The sequence below is a fragment of the Engystomops pustulosus genome, chromosome 10, assembly GCF_040894005.1.
Source record: "Engystomops pustulosus chromosome 10, aEngPut4.maternal, whole genome shotgun sequence".
NCBI lineage: Eukaryota > Metazoa > Chordata > Amphibia > Anura > Leptodactylidae > Engystomops > Engystomops pustulosus.
Window position 1 is genome coordinate 48,718,371 of NC_092420.1, and position 22,440 is coordinate 48,740,810.

The 22,440-nt window shown below is 40.9% G+C and overlaps 1 protein-coding gene across 2 annotated transcripts; it reads left to right on the top strand.

The window, feature by feature from the left end:
- Positions 1-4,582: 4,582 nt before the first annotated feature.
- Positions 4,583-21,975, top strand: GLRX2 (glutaredoxin 2). Of its 2 annotated transcripts, XM_072126795.1 has the most exons (5): positions 4,586-4,897; positions 9,279-9,359; positions 14,063-14,126; positions 16,173-16,349; positions 19,265-21,975. In XM_072126795.1, exons 1-5 carry the CDS (start codon positions 4,860-4,862, stop codon positions 19,385-19,387), a joined length of 483 nt encoding a protein of 160 aa, XP_071982896.1. In that variant the 5' UTR covers positions 4,586-4,859; the 3' UTR covers positions 19,388-21,975. The 2 variants fall into 2 exon arrangements, with proteins under 2 accessions (XP_071982897.1, XP_071982896.1); XM_072126796.1 differs by lacking the exon at positions 9,279-9,359 and having other exon boundaries at positions 4,583-4,897.
- Positions 21,976-22,440: the final 465 nt, after the last annotated feature.

Consider the following 22,440-nt stretch of genomic DNA (forward strand, 5'->3'; position numbering starts at 1 on the left):
AAGAAGAATGTCAAAGTTCAAGCACCTGCACAATCTATAAAAGACACTCTTAAAGGACACCTGTCATCAGGTCTGTGTCACTAGTCCTGTCACCTCTACCTGTTGGAGCAGCTCACAAGGATCCCATCCCAGCCTTTATCTAGTTATTTCATACATTATTAATTGTAAAATCATCTATTCTTTATTATATAAATGAGGCTGGTCACATGGTCAGAGGCAGTGATGTCACCCCTGTTACCCCTCCCCTCTCCTCCCCCTGCTCATGTCTGTGTGTAATGTATAGTAAAGCATGGCTAGTGTGTGCGCTGTTTCTGTTGACATGCTGCATCCTCCTAATATACAGGTGAGAGACACAGACATCAGCTACACATGAATCTGACATGTGCTGCTGTAACATGGCTGCAGCTTGGAGCTGCTGTATCTCTCCCATACACACACACATGCACACACAGGCTGCAGGAGACCTGGCCACCAGCACCAGGAAGCACATCATTATACAGCCTCACATCATTATACAGGCTGTCAGTCATGCACTGGGGGTGTGGCTGTGCCTCCCACTCATGAATAGAGTGGACAGCTTGAATATGCTAATGCTTCATTGGACATTTCACAGGTCATTTGCATACAGCTTTAGGACCTCATTGCTTAGGTTTACAGGCATGTAGAGGGACAATGAAGGGATAGAGGCAATGCTCTCTAATGGCAGTTTATGAAAATATATTTAGTTTAGGGGGGTTATTTTGCATGACGGGTTCTCTTTAAGGTTGAGGAGGTACCAGAGCCTAGATCTGTAGAAGATAAACTCGAGTTGGATTAACACATAAAGTAAGCAGGTTTTTCCTATACACATGAACTTCAAAGAAATAACAAAAGTGGAAAGACCAAGAGAAAATACTCTCTATACCAAAGAATGTAAAATAAATAAGAAACCTACATTTTGGTTAATATCCCTAAGGTTGATGTTCCTGTGGCCAATGTAGTATAAAAGAATACAAAACTGCACTTCCATTTGTGCACTTGCCTCAATTAAGAGACCCCATGGCCTCCTTAAAAAAAGCTTGGGAAGCAGCAATAGTTAAAAAACCATGTGCAGCAGCAGTAGAACAGCTTGTGAAACCAGAGCACCAAGGGTTTCTGTAAGATGTCCAGAACCCTTCAGAGACATTTGAATCATTTTAAAAGTTGTTTTAGAAGGAAGGGGGGCAAGGGTAACAATTATAAGATAACCTGGATCTATGAGTGTCTCTGGTCGACAGATATATAAAGAAATGACAAGTGGACGATTGGACGCTCACCTGTCCATATTATAAAAGCGCTGCTGATATACCCAGGAGTGAGCCACTATGTCCCATAATCTGGTAGCAAGCTCACCCGTGTGCCTTCTGGTGCCCCCAGAGCCTGCCTGCAGGAGAACTCACCTCTCCTGGCTCCAGCGGCAGTCTCTGCGGTCCAGTGTGCGTATCCCCATCTCGCAAAGATTTAAAGGGCCAGTGCGCTGATAATTGGCACTGGCCTGCCGCCTTCCCTGATGAATTCCCAGCCCGTTCCTGTGTTTCCGTTTCTGACTCCGATCCCGTGCTGCCTGTCCTGACCTACCGCTATGTCCCGACTCTGATCCTGTGCTGCATGTTTCGACCTCCTTCCTGTCCCTGACCACGAGTTTGCCTGATGATTTTGTACTACGCCATTGTATAACTCCAATATTTTAAAACGAAACAGTACAGAACAGATTTATCATTATTTCTTTTCATCAAGTAGCTAATCTATTGTATTGGAGTGGTTATTAAGACACAAAATAGGTGCTACTAGTTATTGAAAAGAATAGTTAAATAAGTTGTACAGGCACAGGTAGATGTAATGCATATAAATCTGATACATTTTATGTTCTGTACAAGCGGTACCAGCATTCTAATGGCTTTTATGGGAACGCTGTGGTAACCTTCCTATGGCTGCTGCAATGGCTCAAAAAGAACAAAGAGCCAGAACTTTGATTGCATCAATAAATACACACTACTAACGTTAAGATGCCATCTCAATCCAGATTTCAATGGAAGTGCAATGATTAATTGGCAGGATGAATGTATCAGGAATATTTATTTCTTCAAGAAACTAAGGTATGATGGAAAAAGACAACATCCAAACTTATATTGATATATTGAGAGTGAAATAAATACCCACCACTATTTACTGTGACGCGTTTGTCAGGGAATGGAATAATATTCTTTCCACATGTTGCCTAGCCCGGATGCTGCTAATGCACAAATATGAGAAGACACACATTAATGACTTACAAGATCAAATAAATAGTATCAAAACTACAATTAAAAACTCCCAAATTGAAAAGGAATTTTAGGAAGTCATTATGAAGCTTGATGATGCTATTTTATCTACTGCAAATAACATTACTTTTACAAAGAAAGACCATGTTCCAACGGGATTTATTTCACTATTCCAATGACCAAGTCTATGAGTGGGGCTGGTGGGAGTGGCTGAAATCATTTACATCTCATACATGTCCAGAATCCCAGAGTATCGAATAAACAGAGAGAAAATACAAGAGCCAGGAGCGCTCAATGTGCAGGTTATCCCAGGGTGATAACTTTATGCAGCCAACGTGCAAATTTACACTGCACACTTCTTAGGCTGTGCAGATGGCACAACCCATGTGTAGGCAGTAGAGATAGAAACCCACCCCCATCTCCCTCGCAGAAGGCAAAGAAAAAAAAACAACACAGAAAAAATAATCAGACTATTATCAAATAGGTATCAAATTCCAGTTTTTATCTATTTTCATTTTTCCCAGGTCCTAGCCCATTTTTTCATCCTACCCTTTTTTCTGCTTGAATTTTTTCATATTGTTTGACCTTAAAAGATAAGTTCAACCACCTCTGAACCTTTAAAGTCTTAACACTATTACTACCCCATTCTCTTACTATAAGTACCTTCGCTATCATCAACAGTCCAGGAATAATTGACTGATGGACAGTTCTACTCTCGGAGATGCTGATTTTTCCAATAATGGCTATCATAATTGTTGTAATAAGAGAGAGATCTAAAGTACTATTCATCTGATGAAATATTTCACTCAATAATTTGTAAATTTCAGGGCAGTACCATATAGTGTGCAAGAAATCAGCCATAACATCATAACCATGTTGAGAAAACGTCCTATTCTAAAAAAGAAAAGAAAATCATAAGTTCAAAAATAGGAGGCGGGAGGAACCATAGAAAAAACAAGTGAGGAGCCGGATAATAACATAAATGTGGCAAGTAATGAACTATCTAATCTTCCAAAATATTATATTGTTTATATCTCTGACCGTGATTTAACTCCTGCACATATAAGTCTGTTATTGCTTGGTTTAATTTTTGTATTCGAGTCTATGTGTAGCATTAATAAATTTGTGCTGTGGGCTGTCTCTCCCACGCGTGTGCAGGGGGTCCTTCAAGTTCTCCCGCAGTGTCCTCCGGCGGGAAGGGGGCCTGGCGTGGGCGGGGTGGATGTGCCAGCAGGGGGTGTCCAGGTGGTTCTACGGCTATGAGGGGGAGGTGGGAGAGAGGGTGGGCGGCTCTACATTCAGCACAGCAAGCGGGGTCCCCCGTTACTGCTGTGCTATTGTGTAACTGACACTCATCTCGGTCACACATGAGCATTGGTGCTTCATTCTCATTGTTTTCTATTGGTCTGTTCACATGTCCATTTTTTCACGGATGTGCGGACCATGAGTAAACAATAGAAGAATGCTCTTTCCACCGGATCCACAGAAAAAAACAGACGGCAAACATCCATATGTTTTTTTTTATGTAGGTGCCAACTGGGATGGGCAGGAAGCAGTTTATAAAGCCACCAATCGTTATTTAATTTTTTCATGTACGTAAAAAAACAGATGACATGCAGACATGAAAAAAATGGATGCAGATACAATGCTGACTGCATGCCATCATCAAACATCCTCTGTATTTTTTATGTTTGTCGCAGAGAACAATGTGTTTTTGATGTGTTCCTATAGTCTTGTACAGGGCATTTTTTTCTAACAAAACCCATTGATACACTGAGGAACCCTTTGGATACATCAAGAGTTTCTGGCATATGCCAGAAAAATGGCATACAAGTTCTAATAAATCTCACCCAATGCAATTCCTCTATTTCATGTGAAAGGGGCTTTGGACTTGCTATTTTGCAAGGTTAGAGGTTCTCATTGAGACTATTTTGAAGAACATTATGCCCTACATTTGCTAAGGTGCTTGCACCAGTTTTCTGGTGGACTTCTTTTCAGTGCAAACTGTTTGCACAGGTATTTAAAAAGTGCCTGTGCTACATGTGGCGCAGTTGCACTAGTCATCATAACACAAAAAAATTTTGCATTGAAAGGGTTGTTCCTGGTATACGGGCTGTTATGAAATCACAAAACCTGCTTTTTTTAACCGTACTGTCTACCTTCTAGTGGCAATCCTATCACTATCTTCAATGTAACCACCTGTGGATGAGGTAGCACTGAAGATTGCCATACTTGTTTCCACGCTTCAGTATTTCTCAGTATCCCAGAGACTGCAGTGTGACATATGCCTTTCAGCTACCACACGTCACTGTGACCCGGAGTTCTGTTGCTGAAGGACACAGGGATACGCTGATCCTAATTTTCACACATACAAGTTTTTTTTTATCGGTGCTGAGACTTGCGATGTCCGCTGTGGAAGCCATTTTTTTGTAGTCTCTCTTTTATGCAGATGTTGTTGTGATACCAGGCAATATGGCCGCCATCTCTGTTTCTAAATGGAGACTATTTCACAGCTTCCTCTCGCGGTATTGTTGTCTCTTAGCTGTGTACAGTAAGGTGACTGGACGATAAGTCAGTGAGATGCTGCAGTTGCCTGTCCTGTACGGCGGTGTCGTGAGGTAAGTGTCCGCCAGAGCAGAGGTCGGGGCCGGTTATAGGACTAAACATGATGTTACAGAGCAGTTTTCCCTCAAGATTCTCTGGCCGGAGATCATGTGACTGGAAATGTCATTGTGGGGAAGTTTCTGAATTATACACATACTGTCTGTTCTTTCTCTGAGTATGAAGGCATAATTTGGGATTTTATATTAATTTTATACTGTATTGCTGTGTATTGTATATGGGTATGTCTCATTTTGTATGTATTACAAATTGGTGGACACTGTGTCTTTTGGTGTGTGTTCACATGATATGTTTTGTTTGCGTTAACACATGCATTTTCAGATGTATCACAATAGCTGAAAAGAGTAAATGTGCCTAGTTACATTTCTGTCAACATTGTGTTTACAAAACGTAAGCGTTAATGTGATGGTAACACATGCGCTCACAAACACATGCGTTAACATAATCTTAATAGTGTGGCGTGCATCGGCGGTGGGCTGAGTCCTCTCCATAGCCGGTAAGTATTTTCTGCATATTGCAGCAAAGACTTACCGGTTACACCCGTAATCGGTGCTAGCCCCGATTGCGGGTGTTATCCCATTGATCGCCGCAGGCAAATATCCCAGTGGCTTCAAGAGGATGCCGGGCCCATGCGTCATAGGGGAGCGGTGATAAGTCGCCATTACAGCCTCTGATCTTGTGAAAACCCGAGGCTGTCTCGTTTCCACCCATTCATTACAATGTGCGGTTTGCACATTTTAAAGGGCACCTACCACCACAAATCTACCTATAAAGGTAGATCGGGTGGTAGGTGGATCAATGGGACGTGAGGATAGCCCTTTTAAGGACTAATCCTCACGTCCCCGCACTCCTTTAGTAACTTTTATTTTACTTTTATGGTAATTTTATTATGCGGCTACTGGGGCGTGGAGTAGCCGCATCTGAGATTACACGAGGCGGCTACTCCACGCCGCAGTAGCCACTTTACCCCTCCTACTCACCATCTTTGGCGCGCAGCTGCTCGTAGCTGCGCGCCCTCGCCCGACGATCCTGCCGTCTGCGCATGCGCAGAACAGCAGGCCCGCGCCTGTGCAGCCCCGGCTTTGGAGCAGTGACCGCGCAGACGCGGGCCTGCTGTTCTGCGCATGCACGGACGGCAGGATCGTCGGACAAGGGCGCGCAGCTATGAGCAGCTGCGCGCCTAAGATGGTGAGTAGGAGGGGTAAAGTGGCTACCGGGGCTTGGAGTAGCCACCTCGTGTAATCTCAGATGCGGCTACTCCACGCCGCATAATAAAATTACCATAAAAGTAAAATGAAAGTTACTAAAGAAGTGCGGGGACGTGAGGATTAGCACTTAAAAGGGCTATCCTCACGTCCCATTGATCCCCCTACCACCCGATCTACCTTTTATAGGTAGATTTGTGGTGGTAGGTTCCCTTTAATGCATGGGGTAGAAAATCCCCATAAACTTCCATACTGTATTATGTAAGTATATGGTAGGACCGATCAGTCAACCTAGGGTTAAAGTACCCTGGGGAGTTTGAAAAATAGTAAAAAAAAAAATAACAAAAAAACATATTGCCCCCCTCCCCCTTGAACTGATATAAATAAACAGTATTGGAATATTTGATACATCACTATGAAGTGCAATTTGGTACACAGAAGACAAGCCACACGGCTCTTTACTTGTAAATACAAAAAAAGTTCTAGCTTTGTGAAGGAGGGGAGTAAAAAATGGAAATGAAAAAACAAAAGTGGGCTAGATCGTTAAGGGTGTTAACATCACGTTAACGCTTGCATTTTGTAAACACAATGGTTGCAGCAATTTACATAGGCAGATCTCCTCTTCTCAGCTGTTGTGATGCATTTGAAAAAATCATAAAGGAAAGAAAATGCAACTTATGATCGAGCCTTTGGGTCCGGTCCCGTTGCTGGTGCACCCTGCGCCTTTGGGTCCGGTCCCGTTGCTGGTGCACCCTTTGGGGAAGGTCAGATATGAATAAGTCATTGCAGGTTTTAGAAGTGACACAATTCTCCCTCCAGCCCTGTCACTACATGTCTCCATGTGTAGTCATTCCAATGCAACTACCATTCTCCTGCATCATCATACATCCTGTACATCACAGTAATAAATGATACTACACTTTATATGGTAAATGTACACTGCCTATACAAATAAATGATATGTTCTGGTCTGTTTAACATTTCAGTGTTATTAATAACTGGCCGTGACCCACATTTTATAGTAGGGTGTGCCAGCAAGTAGTCACATAGCAGTAGATATATCCTGCTAGTTTATAGGTAGATGTTTCACATTACAGAGACTATGAGTAAATGAATATAACCACTTCATTGGCTTTTACATAGTGTTGCCTCACCCTACTAGGCAGGAGCGGTTATGGTCAGTGCCAAGGAGTGGATCAGGTCCAATGTGAAAAGTCCTTAAGTGTGGGGGAGATTTATCAGAAATGTCTGAAGTAAAACTGTTCTAGTTGCCCACGTATACCAATCGGATCTTAGCTGTGCTTTTATAAACAGCTGTGCAAAATGAAAGCTGAGCGCTGATTGGTTGCTATGGACAACAAGAACAGTTCTGCTTAGACAACTTGACCCTAAGGCCGCGGTCACACGTACCACAAGGCGTCCGTGATAACGCGACACAAGCGCACAGAGGGAGTTCCTTGGCCCGAACGCATGTTAAGCCAATCGCATGCGTTTCTCTCCATTCTGCATGGAGCCTCAATTTGTATATGGGCCAGTAGTTTGTATATAGGCCAGTAGTTTGTATATGGGCCAGTAGTTTGTATATGGGCCAGTAGTTTGTATATGGGCCAGTAGTTTGTATATGGGCCAGTAGTTTACCTGTGCTATCAGTCAGGCAGTGAATCTTCTTGATCTTTAGAGGAGTTGTCCATATGATTACCGCATAATAGGGATACCTCTGTGTAGGCCATCATGCAGTTGTCTCTTTATGTCTGAGATCAGTTTGAGCAGGTAAAAGTGTTGGGACAACAACATCTATAACATTTATCCACAAGCTAGGTGATGCTCCAGGCCAGGGACAACCCAAGTGCCGCATGTGGCTGCAGAGCCGCGTGTTGTGGCCTGCAGCCGCTGCCCAGCATAGAGCAATGAGCGGAGAGGCGGGAGCAGCTGTACTCACTGTTCCTTGGCACCGCTCTGCCTGGGGCATATATCACCAGTGTCACTATATAGAGCAGGAGCCATGTGAGTATTACATTTTTTTTTTTTTTGTCTCTGAGGGGGGCCTAATAATATACATTATTAGTGCGGCTCTGTGGGGTATCCAGTAGTATTAGGGGGACTCTTGGGACTCCAGCAATATTATGGGCCTCCATTTTTTGTCAGCTCTAGGGGTCTCAATTACTGTATGCTCTGGGGTTTAGTTATGTAGTTAGTTCTATAGTCTAGTCTATATTAGTTATTGTCTAAATGCAGTATTGGGTTTGTATTTATGGCCACTGTGGGGTGACTATTTAACCCTTTAACGACCCAGGGCTCACGGGCATTTTACGGGTTAAACATGGATATTGGCTGCCCGCTGATATCCCGCGACTCCCGATGCCGGCTCGCCCAGCATCGCCTCAGTGTTGTACAACATTGAGCGCTAATCGTGGGAAGGGGTTAAAAAGTGGTTTAATGTTTAGGTTGCACAGATAATAGTGATGGATCATTTTGTAAATGGTTAGGCCGGCGCCACACGTGGCGCTTTTGTCTGCGCTTGCAAACGCAGACAAAGTCGCGCCCACGCCGATGTGATCGGGCCGAGGCCCGCCCCGGTGGGCGCGACTTTGTTTGCGTTTGCAAGCGCAGACAAAAGCGCCACGTGTGGCGCCGGCCTTAGGGGTTGATCTACTAGAAAAGTCTTTTGTGTGATGCCACAAGTTTAGTTTTCGGACTGTTTTAAAAACAAAATGCAATGTTGAATGTTTACAATGTGTTTGGTTTGAATCTGTTTCACAGCTGCTTACACTTCTAGAAAGATGAACAGGTTCAAAGCAGCCAAACACATGGTAAATATTCACAACTCATATGTTTTTAAACGGGCTGAAAAAGCATGCTTTACAATGGTCCAAAAACGCAACCTGTGGCATCACCCTATGTGTACAGATCCTCAGGCCAGAAGGATAGGGAGCAGTTTTTAGGCCAAGCCATGATCTTGTAAAGCTGTGTCAGGCACAGATAGTGGCTGCGTATATGTGAGAATGATTTTACAAGGAAGGTAAAAGGATAAACTCAAATCAATATTGTTAATGTTATGCTTAAAAAAAAATTGCTGTAGCACAATACATCAGGATTTAAAAAAATATGTATAATTTTTCAATGGATGGATCTTGTAAAAAGTTAATTATTGCCTTTTTTTTCTTCATTTTAGTAAAGTGTGTTCATTGTACTTCAGAAAAGGTACTCGTCATCCTCTATCCTGTAAGAGAGTTGCGGCTTCATTAGTAAGCAGGTAATGTCGCTGTAAGGTCGAACTATAGGGTGATGCCACACGTTGTGTTTTTGGACCATTTTTAACCCCTTAAAGGACACCGCTATTTTGTGGCTTAAGACTCAGCACAATTTTTTTGGATTCTGGCTTGCGTCGCTTTATATGGTTATAACTTTTGAACACTGTTACTTATCAAAGTGATTCTGAGAGTTTTTTTTCCTCACATGTTGTACTTCATTTTAGTTGTTAATTTTGGCTGAAAAGTTTTGCATTTATTTACAAAAAAAAAAAGAAAAATTATGAATTTTTTGAATAATTTGCCATTTTCAAAATTTGAAATCATTGCGTTTTCAGGTAGATAGATTTACCACCTAAATAAGTTGCTGAATATCATTTCCCATATCTCTACTTAACATTTGCATAATTTCTGAAATGTCTGGATAATTTATTTTGATGTCACGCGGCTTACAAATCGAATATCGCTTTTCCGGATTATCAGAATTGACCATTTTGGGGGTAAATACAGTTTTGAATGCAATTTTACATATTTAGCATCAAAACTCCCTATGTATCAACCCATTTTCAAATCTGCACCCCTCAAACTACCAGAAACAGCTTTTAGGAAGATTGTTAACCCCTTGAGATCTTCATAGTAATTGAATCAAAATGGAGGTGAAATTTAGAATGGTCAAATTTTGACGGTTATTCGTTCATTTAGCCCTAAAATTTACATATTTCCAAAAGATAAAAAGAAAAAACCCACCATACAATTTATTCTACAATTTCTCCCAAGTATAGAGACCCCCAACATGTGGCCGTTACTTGTTTTATGGGCGCACAGCGAGACGCAGAAGGGAAGGAGCGCCCTGCAGCTGCCAGGATTTTAGTTTCCTCATTGGCCCATTTTGTAGGCGATAAACTTTTAGCTTTTTTGTTATTTGGGTCATTTAACGGCATTTTTTTTTTTTTTTTTTTTTTTTTTTTGCGGGATGAGATGCTTTTTCCAGTGTTACCATTTTGGGGTTGGTATCACCTACTGTTGAAAATTTAGGAACTTTTTTTTTTTTTTGGTGTTCACCCTATACCAGTGGTGGCAAACTTTTTAGCGGCCAAGTGCTCCCTGTTCTTCAACAACGTTCCATCATATTGGCCTCCTGAGGACAAGATGGAAAATTTGCATCATTTAGCTTCTTTCCAGTGTCCCTCTGTACACAGAGAATTGTAGGGCCAGCTGAAGGTCTTCCAGAGTTAATTCATCCCTGGCTGCTCATTCTCTCTCTTCCTACATACCCAAGTAGTGAAGTATCACTTAAATATATGACTGAAAGCAGCATCTTTTAAGTTGCTTAGAACTGCAGGAAGATTCTTTGAGTTCTGCCTGGTGTGCTTGGGTGATGGCCCGGGTGCCCACTGAAAGGGCTTTGAGTGCCATAGGTTCGCCACCGCTGCCCTATACCCTAATAATCATATTATCTTCATTCTATGGGTTGATACGATTACGGGGATACCAGACTTGAATATTTTTTCTTGCGTTTTACTAAATTTGTCAAATTAAACCCTAATGTGAGAAAAATTTATCATTTTTGCATTGCCGTCTTCCAAGTGGCATAACATTGTTACTTTTTTGGCTACAGAGCTGGTTGATGGTTTGTTTTTTGCGGGGCATGTTGTACTTTGCACCAGTATCATTCTGGAGTACATATGTTTTTTTGATCACTTTTTATAGCATTTTTTGTGGGATTGAAAAAGTAAAAATCATAATTTTTGGAGGGTTTGTAACAGTTTTTTTTTACGGCGTTCATCATGCGGGTTCAATAATTATTTACTTTTATTCTACTGGTTGATACGGACGAGGTGACACTATATATATGGGGTTTGTGGTACGATTTACTTTTTTGCGTTATATGTTATGGGGCTTATAGGCATTTTTATTTATTTTACTACTTTATTTTTTATTGAATAACCTTTTTTTTTTTTTTTTCAATTTTGACTGTTCCACCATGGGACATGAACAAGCAATCATCTGATTGCTTGTTCATGATAATACTCTGCAATACTTATGTAATACAGGGTGCACGTGCATAGGCTGACACTCTGCCTGTAAAATGACGTCACTGACGCCATCTTACTGGCAGTTCTCACAGGCAACTCAGGGGTCCAGATCGGACCCCAGTGTTGCCCTAGCAACGATCTGTGCCCCCCGAAAGCGGTTCAGAGGGGGGGGCACTGACTGCGGCATTTAATGGGTTAACCAGCCGCGATAGGAGCTCACTTAAGGAAGCAGCCTTAAATGACCTTCAGGACACAAGCCTATTTTTTTTTTTTTTTTTTTTTTTTTTTTAGTGCTAACGTATCATTTTGTTTGATAATAACTGCAGAACACATTAACTTATTAACTTTTTTAGATGACGCACTGTGCTATGTGGTAAATGTTGGTTGATGTGATTTATATTTTTTTTATGAAAAAAGGGGAAATGTAGCAAAAAAAACCCCCAAAAAATAAGTAATTTTCCTAATTTAAAGTGTTGGTTTTTTTTTTTTCAGACTATCTTACCATCCAAATTATTTAGTAAATAAAATTTACCATAGCTCTGCATTATATTGTGATAACTTTGTAAACATTCTTGAATTTTTCTAGGATGTTAGCAGACTTACAATAGTAACAGCAATTTATATGAAAATTTTGAAAACCGTGTTTATGGACCATGGCAATTAAGAAAGAGCTTTTTTTTGCAATTAGAAACCATCACAAATTACTCCATTCTCAGAAATGCCCCCATCCAGCTTTTCACAACCAGTTTTAGAAAGTTTGTTAACCCTTCGCTCTCCAATGACGTCACGGGGAGCGACGATCCTTGGCAAGATGGTTGCTAGCATCAATCACAGGTGTTACCGGTAAGTTTTTGCTGCGATATGCAGCAAAGACTTACCGGCTATGGAGAGGGCTCGGCCTCATCGCGGGTCGTGAAAGGGTTAAAGCACAATGCAACAGCTATGGATATATTTGCCTTATTAAATTGCTGTTAATATTTTGTGTTTACAAAACGCAACTGTTAATTAGTGGTTTAATGCACATGTTAAAATTCTATTAATGAATTGATTAGTTAATGGTTTTGTTTTATAAACACTAATGTTAACAGCAATTTATTTAGGCAAATCTCTCTTCTGTTGCATTGCGTTTTAGAATGCATGCATTAAATGCCAGGTGTGACCGCACCCTAAGGACTAACTATTTTTGCATTTGCATTAATTCTACAATTGTTGTATCCCGAGATATGCAAGGTTGTCATTGGCTGGTTCCTCAGAACTATAGATATAAAGATATAAATATAAGCCCTGTCTGCAGTTCTGCGTCTTTCTCTCACCACCTGTCAGGAGACCAGCTGGATTCTTTCTCTAGTTGCTGCATACTGCGGTGTTAAAAAGCTCATTAGTGACATCTCAGGTCTAGACAGGGTGGAGGTCCTAATCTAGGAGTTTACATGGTATTTAATGGATCCTTCCCGACACCCATAGATTGCATCAAATTGTGCTGCCCTCTACAAGAAGGACATTGATTCCAGCCACAATGACCACTGGTCCTTGGCTTAAGATATACTACTACCACATCCAGCCAGCTGACAGAACTGCTGCTCTCAAGGATTTTTTTGGCAGCCTGTTACACTGTTTCTGCTCTTGGAGTTCTTAACAATAAACTGAACAGTAAGTTATTTTACAAACTCTCTTCTTTATCTTTGCCTTGCCCTGCAAGTCCATGGTTATGGTGCTACAGTGACATGATCTTTAGGCCTGAAACTGTTTGACAAAAATCTTTGCCACCAGAGGTGATGTGGGTGGAGACCTAGCTCTTCTTGTACATGCCCTCAAGCAGGTTCTAATTCAAGCTGCCCACAGATCCCATGATACATTTTGTTCTTTTTGAAAGTAATTTAGCATCAAATCCATTTAGTTTCCCAGAAGCAAATCCACTGAACTCTGCACAGTGCACATACAGGATGTATATGGTGACCAGCCTGGCAGCTTCCATCACATGGAGGAGCAGGGAACATGTAACAAGTTAAGCAGTAGCACACAAGTTATAGTGTGTGCTGAGGAGCACTAAAGGTTAATAGCTTATCTGCACAGTGCACTGAGTACAAGGTGGGGGAGGGGAGCAGCATGAAGTGCAGAGAAAGACAATTGGGATCACAGATTGGGATTAAGGGACTGAGGAGATCTTGTACTTCACTATTTTGTGTAGAAGACATCTGTATCCACATGCACAGAGAGCGCTGTCACCTGACCTCCTCCTCTGTGAGCAGGGAGCAGCAGCCCCTCCCCTCCTATGAGTCTGTAGACTTGTGTAGAAGACAGATTCACAGGGCTTGTTGGTACAGGCAGAGGAAGGAGCCATTTCAGCACTGAGATAATCTGAAGGGTATAGCAAAGAAACAGCTGGATATAGATAACAAAGATGATGGGCATAGTTGTTCTACATCCCAAGAGCTATTGATTTTGTGTGTTTTAACAAAAAAAAAAAAAAAAACCTTTATAGTTGTTCTTTAAATAAGCCACTCCAGTGCTGGCCTACAAGCTGCCCTGTATGTGCACAAATTTATATACATGACCTGTTGGTCCCAGATTTGAAATGCCAATAGTGCTTATCATGTCATATAAAGTCAGAGAAATTGGGTTTCCCTTGGTGGGCTTGTTTAACTAGAACTTTATCTCATTTTATTTTTTAGAATGGGAAACTATTTTTCTAATTCTACAGATGTGCCACAGTCTGGGGCTCTGAAAGCCGTAGAGGTAAGTCGGCAGTACCTTGTGCAGGTCACATTTCTTTCATTTATCTTATTCAGAGCTGTCTCGGTTATGGTCAGATGAATATTTGTGCACCCCCTGTCTTGCCGGCATGTACATTAATAATAATAATAATAATAATAATAATAATGGTAGTCATAGAGCAACATTAATTACATGATATGGATGTTGGCAAGATACAAACACTTCAGCAGTAAAGAAAGAAGATTGAGGAGTTGTTCTACTGTGGAATAGTTTAACAGAGACCTCGGTTGTTTAGTGTTTTTGAAGGGCCTGTACAATTTACAGACCATAGGGCAGTGATGGCGAACCTTTTAGAGACCGAGTGCCCGAACTACAACCAAAATCCACTTATTTACTGTGAAGTGCCAACATGGCATTTTAAGCAGTAACTTATTGCTATCTGTTCTTCCACATCTCTAAATCGTATTAGCACCTGAGGCCACAAATACAGTTGAAAGAAGGAGGGCAAATTCAGACTCTCATTGTAGCTTTTCTCTAGTGTCTCTCTGTAGAGGAAGAATGAAGGGTCCAGCAGGATGAGCTTCAAAGATACTGCAGCCCTGTCCGCATCTTCTGCAGGAAGATTTGGTGGATTTGTTCCTGTCTGTTGAGTGCCCACAGAAATGGTTCCAAGTGCCACCTCTGGCACCCGTGCCATAGGTTCGCCACCACTGCTATAGGGGAATTTACTTACTGTATAAGTATACTCATGGAGTGTAATCCCCCTCATCTCTTTTGGCAGACAGTGAATGGCAGGAACCGTAGTAACACAGTAAAGTGTCAGGCAATATAAGGCTATAAAACTGAGTGCTGAGGCACCTTGTACTATAAAGCATCAATAACTGCATAGCTCCAAACCTTCCTAGATATTGTCATTGAAGGAACACTCCAGTTAAAGCCAATTTATTGAATAATTCAGGGTAAGGGGCCTGAAGGGAGGAGTATGACTCGTTTGTATTGTATTGCTAGAACCTAGAGTCATGCTCCTCCCTTCAGGCACTGCACAATTCAGTGAAGCAGCTTTGACTGGACTGTTCCTTTGAGCTGTGTGCCAGGAGCTTCATGTGTTTCAATTCCCAAGTAGCTGTCTGTGATTTTAGCACAAAGCCAAGCATTGGAAGGAGTGGGGTGATGTAAAGGACTTGATGAAACGTTTTATATGGCATAATTGCTGTTCTCTATCTGGCACTGTGCTGAATAAATCTGAGGTTTTGGGTAATGGCAGCAGAATGTCACCTGCCTGCATTGTGCCAACTGTAAGCTTTGGTAGACGGAAGGGTTACTGCTATAGGTTTTTTTTCTTAGGGCCTGGTCTTTTGCATTTCAACTTTGGGAATGGTTTAGGTAAGGCCATTTTGTGTTCCAGACTGCCCCAGGGCACGCGTCCACAAAGATATGTTTGGGTTGCATCTATAGTGCAGGAATACGTTTCCGTTTAATTGGATCTACTTGAGTGTTGCTTCTTTCCTCTGGATGTTTTCATGTTGGGAAAGATGTATGCCTGATATTGTAAACCACACATACAGCAGTACAATGCTGGCAGTTGTTCCCGACCATACATAAGCTGTTTTTATTTACCAAAATATAACTTAAAGGGGTATTCCCACGAAGAAAAGATTGTAATGCAATTCCTTTGAGAAAGCAGGTGTGATGAACCTTATTTAAGTGAAAATGAGGTCAGGTGACAAGTTCCCTTAAACAAAAAAAACAGCATTTTCCAGATAAAATTAGAACTGGTCTCTTTCAGTCCTGGTGTATACAATTTTGGTATATCTTTTGATTATGGTCAGACATGGCAGATTCTACTCATGAATATTTTCTCCTGTCTGCCTCCAGCCCCCGCCCCCCATTACTAGGGGGTTATAATTTTGAGAACTTTTTTTTCATGGGCAATCCCTTTTGAACAAGTTAACCCTTGAATAGCTGGTGAATTTAGTGTAATCTAATAGGTTATATGTATAGGAACACTTGGTATATTACTGTAAATATACTGTTAATAGTAAACTATTGGGTTTTGTCATTTTACAGGAGACAGTCTCTCAAAATTGTGTAGTCATTTATTCAAAGTCTACTTGTCCATATTGCAAAATGGCTAAAGATGCATTTGACAGCATAAATGTGACGTATACGACCATTGAACTGGATGAAATAGATAATGGAAGGCAACTTCAAGAAGCACTTCATCAGCTGACCGGTGCCTGGACGGTAAGCATAACTCCTTGTAAAGGGGCATTCATAACCCGGACATTTATACCAAAGTCACAACCATGTGTGATATATGCAGTCTCACATACATCATTAGGCAGGGTCCCTAACTGTCTCACCCTTCTATAGGTGTTCAGTAGGGAGGCTTGACTATAGAAGTGTTTGAGCACTCAGAGAGTGGTGACACAGGATTCTAGCAAGCCCTGTTCTTATAAAGAAAATTCCACTGCTAAATATAGTATATCATATTCATGACAGTTACCCAAAATTACATTGAATGTTCTTTGGTTACACAGTTCGATCGTGGATGACAGGTTTGTCCAGAGTGGGTAGATCAAAATGTGCCCTTCTGGCAGTATCCTGCACCAATCTTATGAGCTTTGTTTCTAACAGTAATCTACACTTTCCTTTCTTGGTTTTGTTAGACGGCAGAGAGAAAATTCCAATATATTAAAAAATAGTACTGTGACTGTATGAGTGGTACAGCATATCTGTATGTGGCCATTCTGTGCCTGTGTATAGAAATCTGTGCTTGTGTATGAATGCAGAGTGACATCTAGTGGCCAAATTGAAAATTACAAAAATATATATACAGGCAGTCCCCGGGTTACATACAAGATAGGGTCTGTAGGTTTGTTCTTAAGTTGAATTTGTATGTAAGTCGGAACTGTATATTTTATCATTGTAGCTCCAGCCAGAACTTTTTTGTTCTCTGTGACAATTGGATTTTAAAAAAGTTGGGTTGTCACAAGAATCAGGATCAACACTAAATCTTCATTACAGACACCTGTGATAACTGTTATAGCTGTTTATTGTAGCCTAGGACTAAAGTACAATAAATTACCAATATCCAGTGGTCCGTTTGTATCTAGGGGTCGTATGTAAGTCGAGTGTTCTTAAGTAGGGGACCGCCTGTATATAAATAAATATGTAAATAAAAATATATACATGTGTTTGTGTGTGTGTGTATATATATATATATATATATATATATATATATATATATATATATATATATATATATATATATATATTTACAGATTTTCATCTGAAAAAAAATGTGCTGAAAACCCTCAACTCATACAACCACATCATAATGTTGGGTACATCTTAATGTAATCCTTCGCCATTCCTGGAGAATTCTGCATAAAAGCAACAACTTTAAAACTCCCTTCCCAACTTATACGTATGGCAATAACCATCCTAAACGAGTGGTGTCAGGCGGGCTATACAGTTAAAGTAAAAGTAGGATTAAGCAACACAGTATTAAGCTGTCTTTCACCTATAAAGTGAGAAATCCCTCCTGTCAGCGGGAAGTGTGTCCATTACTCATATACCACATATACCATTATATACCAGTTATTAGAATCATAGTACCCTCATTGAAAAGGGGTGAGAGACTCTCTTAGACTACGGACATTAAATAGGGTATCTGGAGAAAAGCACCAGGAGCCCTACATTCTCCAGAACCTATCCGGGTAGCCGCGGTGTTTGTAGACTATATTCTCATATGGTAATTATAATGATTCTTTATCTATATAGCGAACGCACACAGATTACGCAACGCTGCGCAGAGCTTGCCAAATCGGTCCCTGTCCCAATGGGGCTCACACTCTAATCAACCTATATGTATGTTAGGGAGTATGGGAGGAAACTAGATCAAATTAACCATTTTCTTCCACTGAGAGACGGTAGGAGAGCGATCAGCCATCAGCGTATAGCAAGAAACAGGCCAGAAACAGAGCTTCCTTCAGAAAAATAGTTTCCTAATAGGACCATTCATCCTCTCGGGTAATTCCAAATAGGCATAGGGCCAGCTAGGCAGGAACCGGTTTGTTCAGGATATCAGACAGTAGGGAGACTACTTCTCTTAAGAATTTGGCTATGTAATTGCAAACCCATATTAGGTGGGTGAAATCATCTTGGTCCGCCTGACTTCTGTGGCATCTAGAGTTCGGCAATCTATGCATACAGAACAATCAAACCAGAGTTATATAGCATGATGGGTGATAAACAACTAATAAACATAATCAACTTATTATTGGCTGCTGGTTATACCGAGGTGTGAGACTCCTGGGCTGCCCCCTAGTCTTCATCAGATGGTGAGGGAATGAGGGCCTCCCTGCGAGCTCTGACTGGCAGAAAGGGACTGCTCAGAAAAGAGGTGTGTATAAATAACAGACACCAGACTCCTAGTACCCTGAGAGCGCAGTACCCCAATAAGTGGGAAAGGGGAGAAAGACGTCTCTACCGGAGGGAACTGAAACTTTACACTTATGATAAATCTTCCCCAGCTAAACAGTTGTGGCTTGTGCGATCCAGGAACCTCCCTGGTATTGGCGATGTGACTTTTAGAAGATGTTAATTTCGGTGAGTGCCGCTACTTTCTCCTTCTTCATGAGATCTGTGGTTTCCCACACAGCGCTCACTGCTAAATTCACCATGCAGAGAGAGGGACAGCATTCTGGTAAAACAGGAAGTGGACCAAAAAATAATTGGCTTTAAAGGGGTTGTCCGAGTTTAAAAAAAAAAAAATATATATATATATATATATATATATATATATATATGTGGCTGGGAGCGGGTTGCCTAAAATAATAAAGCTGTACTTACTTTCCGGTGCCCTCCCGTATCCAGCGCTGCTGTCGCTCCAGTCCGGGCGCCATGTAAACAAACATGGCCGCCGGAGCAGCGCTGCATTCAGCTACCGGCCGGCCGTGGCCGGGTACGCCTATCCGTCCCTATACACAGCATTGTGTATGGGGGCTGGAAGGTTGTCGTGTCCGTCCGGAAGCTGAATCCAGCGCTGCTCCGGCGGCCATGTCTATTCCATTTTATAACGATGAAAGCAAAGTCCATACAGAAAAATAGACTTGTGCTAGAGAATTGCTGACATATGTTTCTTTTATCTTTAGGTACCTAGAGTATTTGTAAATGGGACCTGCATTGGAGGTGGCTCTGAAACCAGAAAACTAAACCAAGACGGCAAATTAGTTGAGCTAGTACGACAGTGTAACATCACAACCAATGGAAGCTAAGAGCAGCCATACTGGAACTGAATTCTCTACATTGTGTGTTGTTTTTCTTTTTAATTCTTCAGCATTAGTTTATAACACTTTCTAAAATCTATAGTCAATAACATTATCATATGTGGATTAATGCATCCACCTCTTTTGTGGTCTTGTGACTCATCATGTAAGACCCTGTCTATTCACATCTGTGGGAGTCCTGAAATGCTGGCAGAGGCATTTAAATCCCAGTGGCGCGTGGGCGCCTCCATATTGGATTTGATCGTGCCATTTATAACCCATTTATTTCTATGTGCGATTTGCACATTGTAAAAGATGTGTAAAATTCCCTTATACTGCCAATCAGACAACCTAGGATTAAAGAACCCTAGGGGGTTTGATATAAATAAGCAGTAAAAATCATAAATATTTTAGGTATTGCTGCGTTCTAAAATGTCTGACCTATCAAAAATATTATAACGTTTTTTCCTACCATTTAAATCTGTAACAGCAAATGGCACCCAAAGACGAAAATACCACTTTTTGGCATTTTGAAAAATATAAAAAATAGCCTTAAAAATGTCATCAAATGTCGCAAAACATTACACCACCCACAGCTCCATACAACAAAGTATGAAAAAGTTTTATTGGCACCAAAATGGCAAAATTAAGAATTAAAAAAAAAAAAAGTTTTTGTAAATGTGGGAAAACTTTATAAATCCTATATATATATGGTATCCCCACAATCGCACCAACCAAAAGAATGAAGGAGAAATGTGAAAGCCGTAAAATCCACGCCCACAAGAAAATGGCGCAAATGCATTTTTTTCACCACTTCCCAGTACACGCCATTGAATATTAAATACTGTGACTATGAAGTGTAATTTGTTAAACAGAAAACAAGGTAAAATAAAAAAGTTATAGATATTTAAAGGTGGGGAGTAAAAAATGGAAATGCAAAAACAAAAAAGGGCTTGGTCGTTAAGGGGTTAACAAAAATACAGCATTATACAGCCCAGAAGCAGCTTCCAAGGAGAAGCAGCTTGCGGGGAGCACCAAAAGGTGAGTTAATTTTCTTATATTCGAGTATAAGATGAGTGGGGCTTTTCATCACAAAACTCTGCTTTTACTCGAGTATATGTGGTAGGTTTTTATTTAAAGATTTATCTTGCTCTGCCTTCCGAAGATGATGCTTCGTATCACAATACCTCAGGGCTGGTGTCTCCCTTATGCAGAGAGTCGCTGTTTTTTTTGTGGTTTTTTTTTTTAATCTTTCTATTCCTTTATACCATATTTGTACTTGTTGTTTACAAGTAGTCATAGACATCTATGCTGTGAAATGTGTTTCGAGTTAAATATAAAGTGTACCAACTGGGGGCGTAAGGGGACTGAAATAGGTGTTGTCCACAGTACTATGCCTCATGCACACAACTGTAAGGAGTCTGCATTCTATTCAGTACAGTGCAAGAATTAGCAATTTAAAATGGCGCATAGCGCCATGGGGAACCGGAGGCCGTGCCTGTGGTCTTTTAAAAAGAATGGTTGGACTGTTGCTGTATCCGGTGCAACGAGGGGGCAAGGTTGTTATAAATCTGTCTATTATGTATGGACACATTACTGGGTGGCCACACTGCAAAATATAGAACAAGTCCTATGCTCTATATTCTCGTATATCAATAGGATTTGTGGCACAGCCAGGGTGCGTCCACACGCTGCATATAGGGACTTGCTTAAGGGTGGATTGGGACACTAAACCGCTGGGCCATTAGTACCTGTGTGTGGTTTAGTGTCCCAAAATACCCTGACAGGTTAAGCCTTTGATATGGGGAAAAGCAATAATGAGTCTGTTAACAGTGCCAATCTATAGATTTGCTTTTTCTGGGATGCAGTGTTTTACATTTATTGTGAAATATCCAAGTGTATTCAGGGTTAATGAAGAATATGGTGATACTCCAGAAAAACATACTGCAGAAACATATCTTGTTTAATCCCTGAACTGAGTGTTTTGCTGGAAAAACAATTATAAAATTATGATAATGAGGCTCTGACGCGTTCCTCACCCTAATTATACACTGCTCGAGCCTTGTCCTGCCCAGCATTAGCTGAGAATACGTCTGTGGCTACTCTGATGAAGAAACCAGGCTGGCTGCTGTACATTAACACAATACTTCCACATAGGAGCTACTTGAACTGTCTAAACAGGACTAATCAACCTGAGCTGGATGACTCATACACAGCAGCTAGGGGATGGTGCTGCAATTGATTACTTCTGCCTGTGAGGGACAACACAGTGATGACGTATTCTCGGCTTATGCTAGGTAGGACAAGGCTAAAACCTTGCCTAACGAGGTTGATAAGGACGCGACAGGAGCGGCAGAGCCTCTTTATCATTTTTCAGCAAAAACACTTGGTCCAGGAATTGAACAAGATATGTTTCTGCATAAGTGTAGCTACAGCATTCTCAAGGTATGTTTGGTTCATAATGCATAAAACCAAAGGGTAGATTTCCTTTTAAGTATAAAATATTATTTGGAGAAAGATTACATTTTAATTGCTTGTATGTGTACAATATACTGTGTAATATGTAGGACATATTTTGAATAAAACTTTCAAATATATTCAGTGTTACGAGATGAGTCATGTGTCTCCCATGTTCAATGGTAGTAATTGCTACTATTTTGGGGACTGTACAACCTTTTGATCACTTTTTATTACATTTTTATATGTTGCTAAATAACAAAAAAAAGTGGTGTATTTGGACCCAAATGAGCTTTAGGGGCTCCAGGCTCCATTAACACCTGTGGTGCCTGAAGCCCCTCCGACTCATTTGCATAATTTTAAAAGCCTTTTGTTTTTAGAAAAAAACCCAGGGCGTAAGAAGCTAAAAGAAGAGTTAAGAGAAGATTCTGCTCGAAGTGGCACACACCAGTATGTAAGTGTGCTTGGCTTACAATCTTTCATGCTGGTGGTAAGAACAAGGCCTAAAATGCAGGAAACCACACTTCTTTCAATTTTTTTCATGCTCAACTTAAGTACAAAAGACATAACTTTTTTTGCGGTTGTATTGTGCAATGAGCTCAATT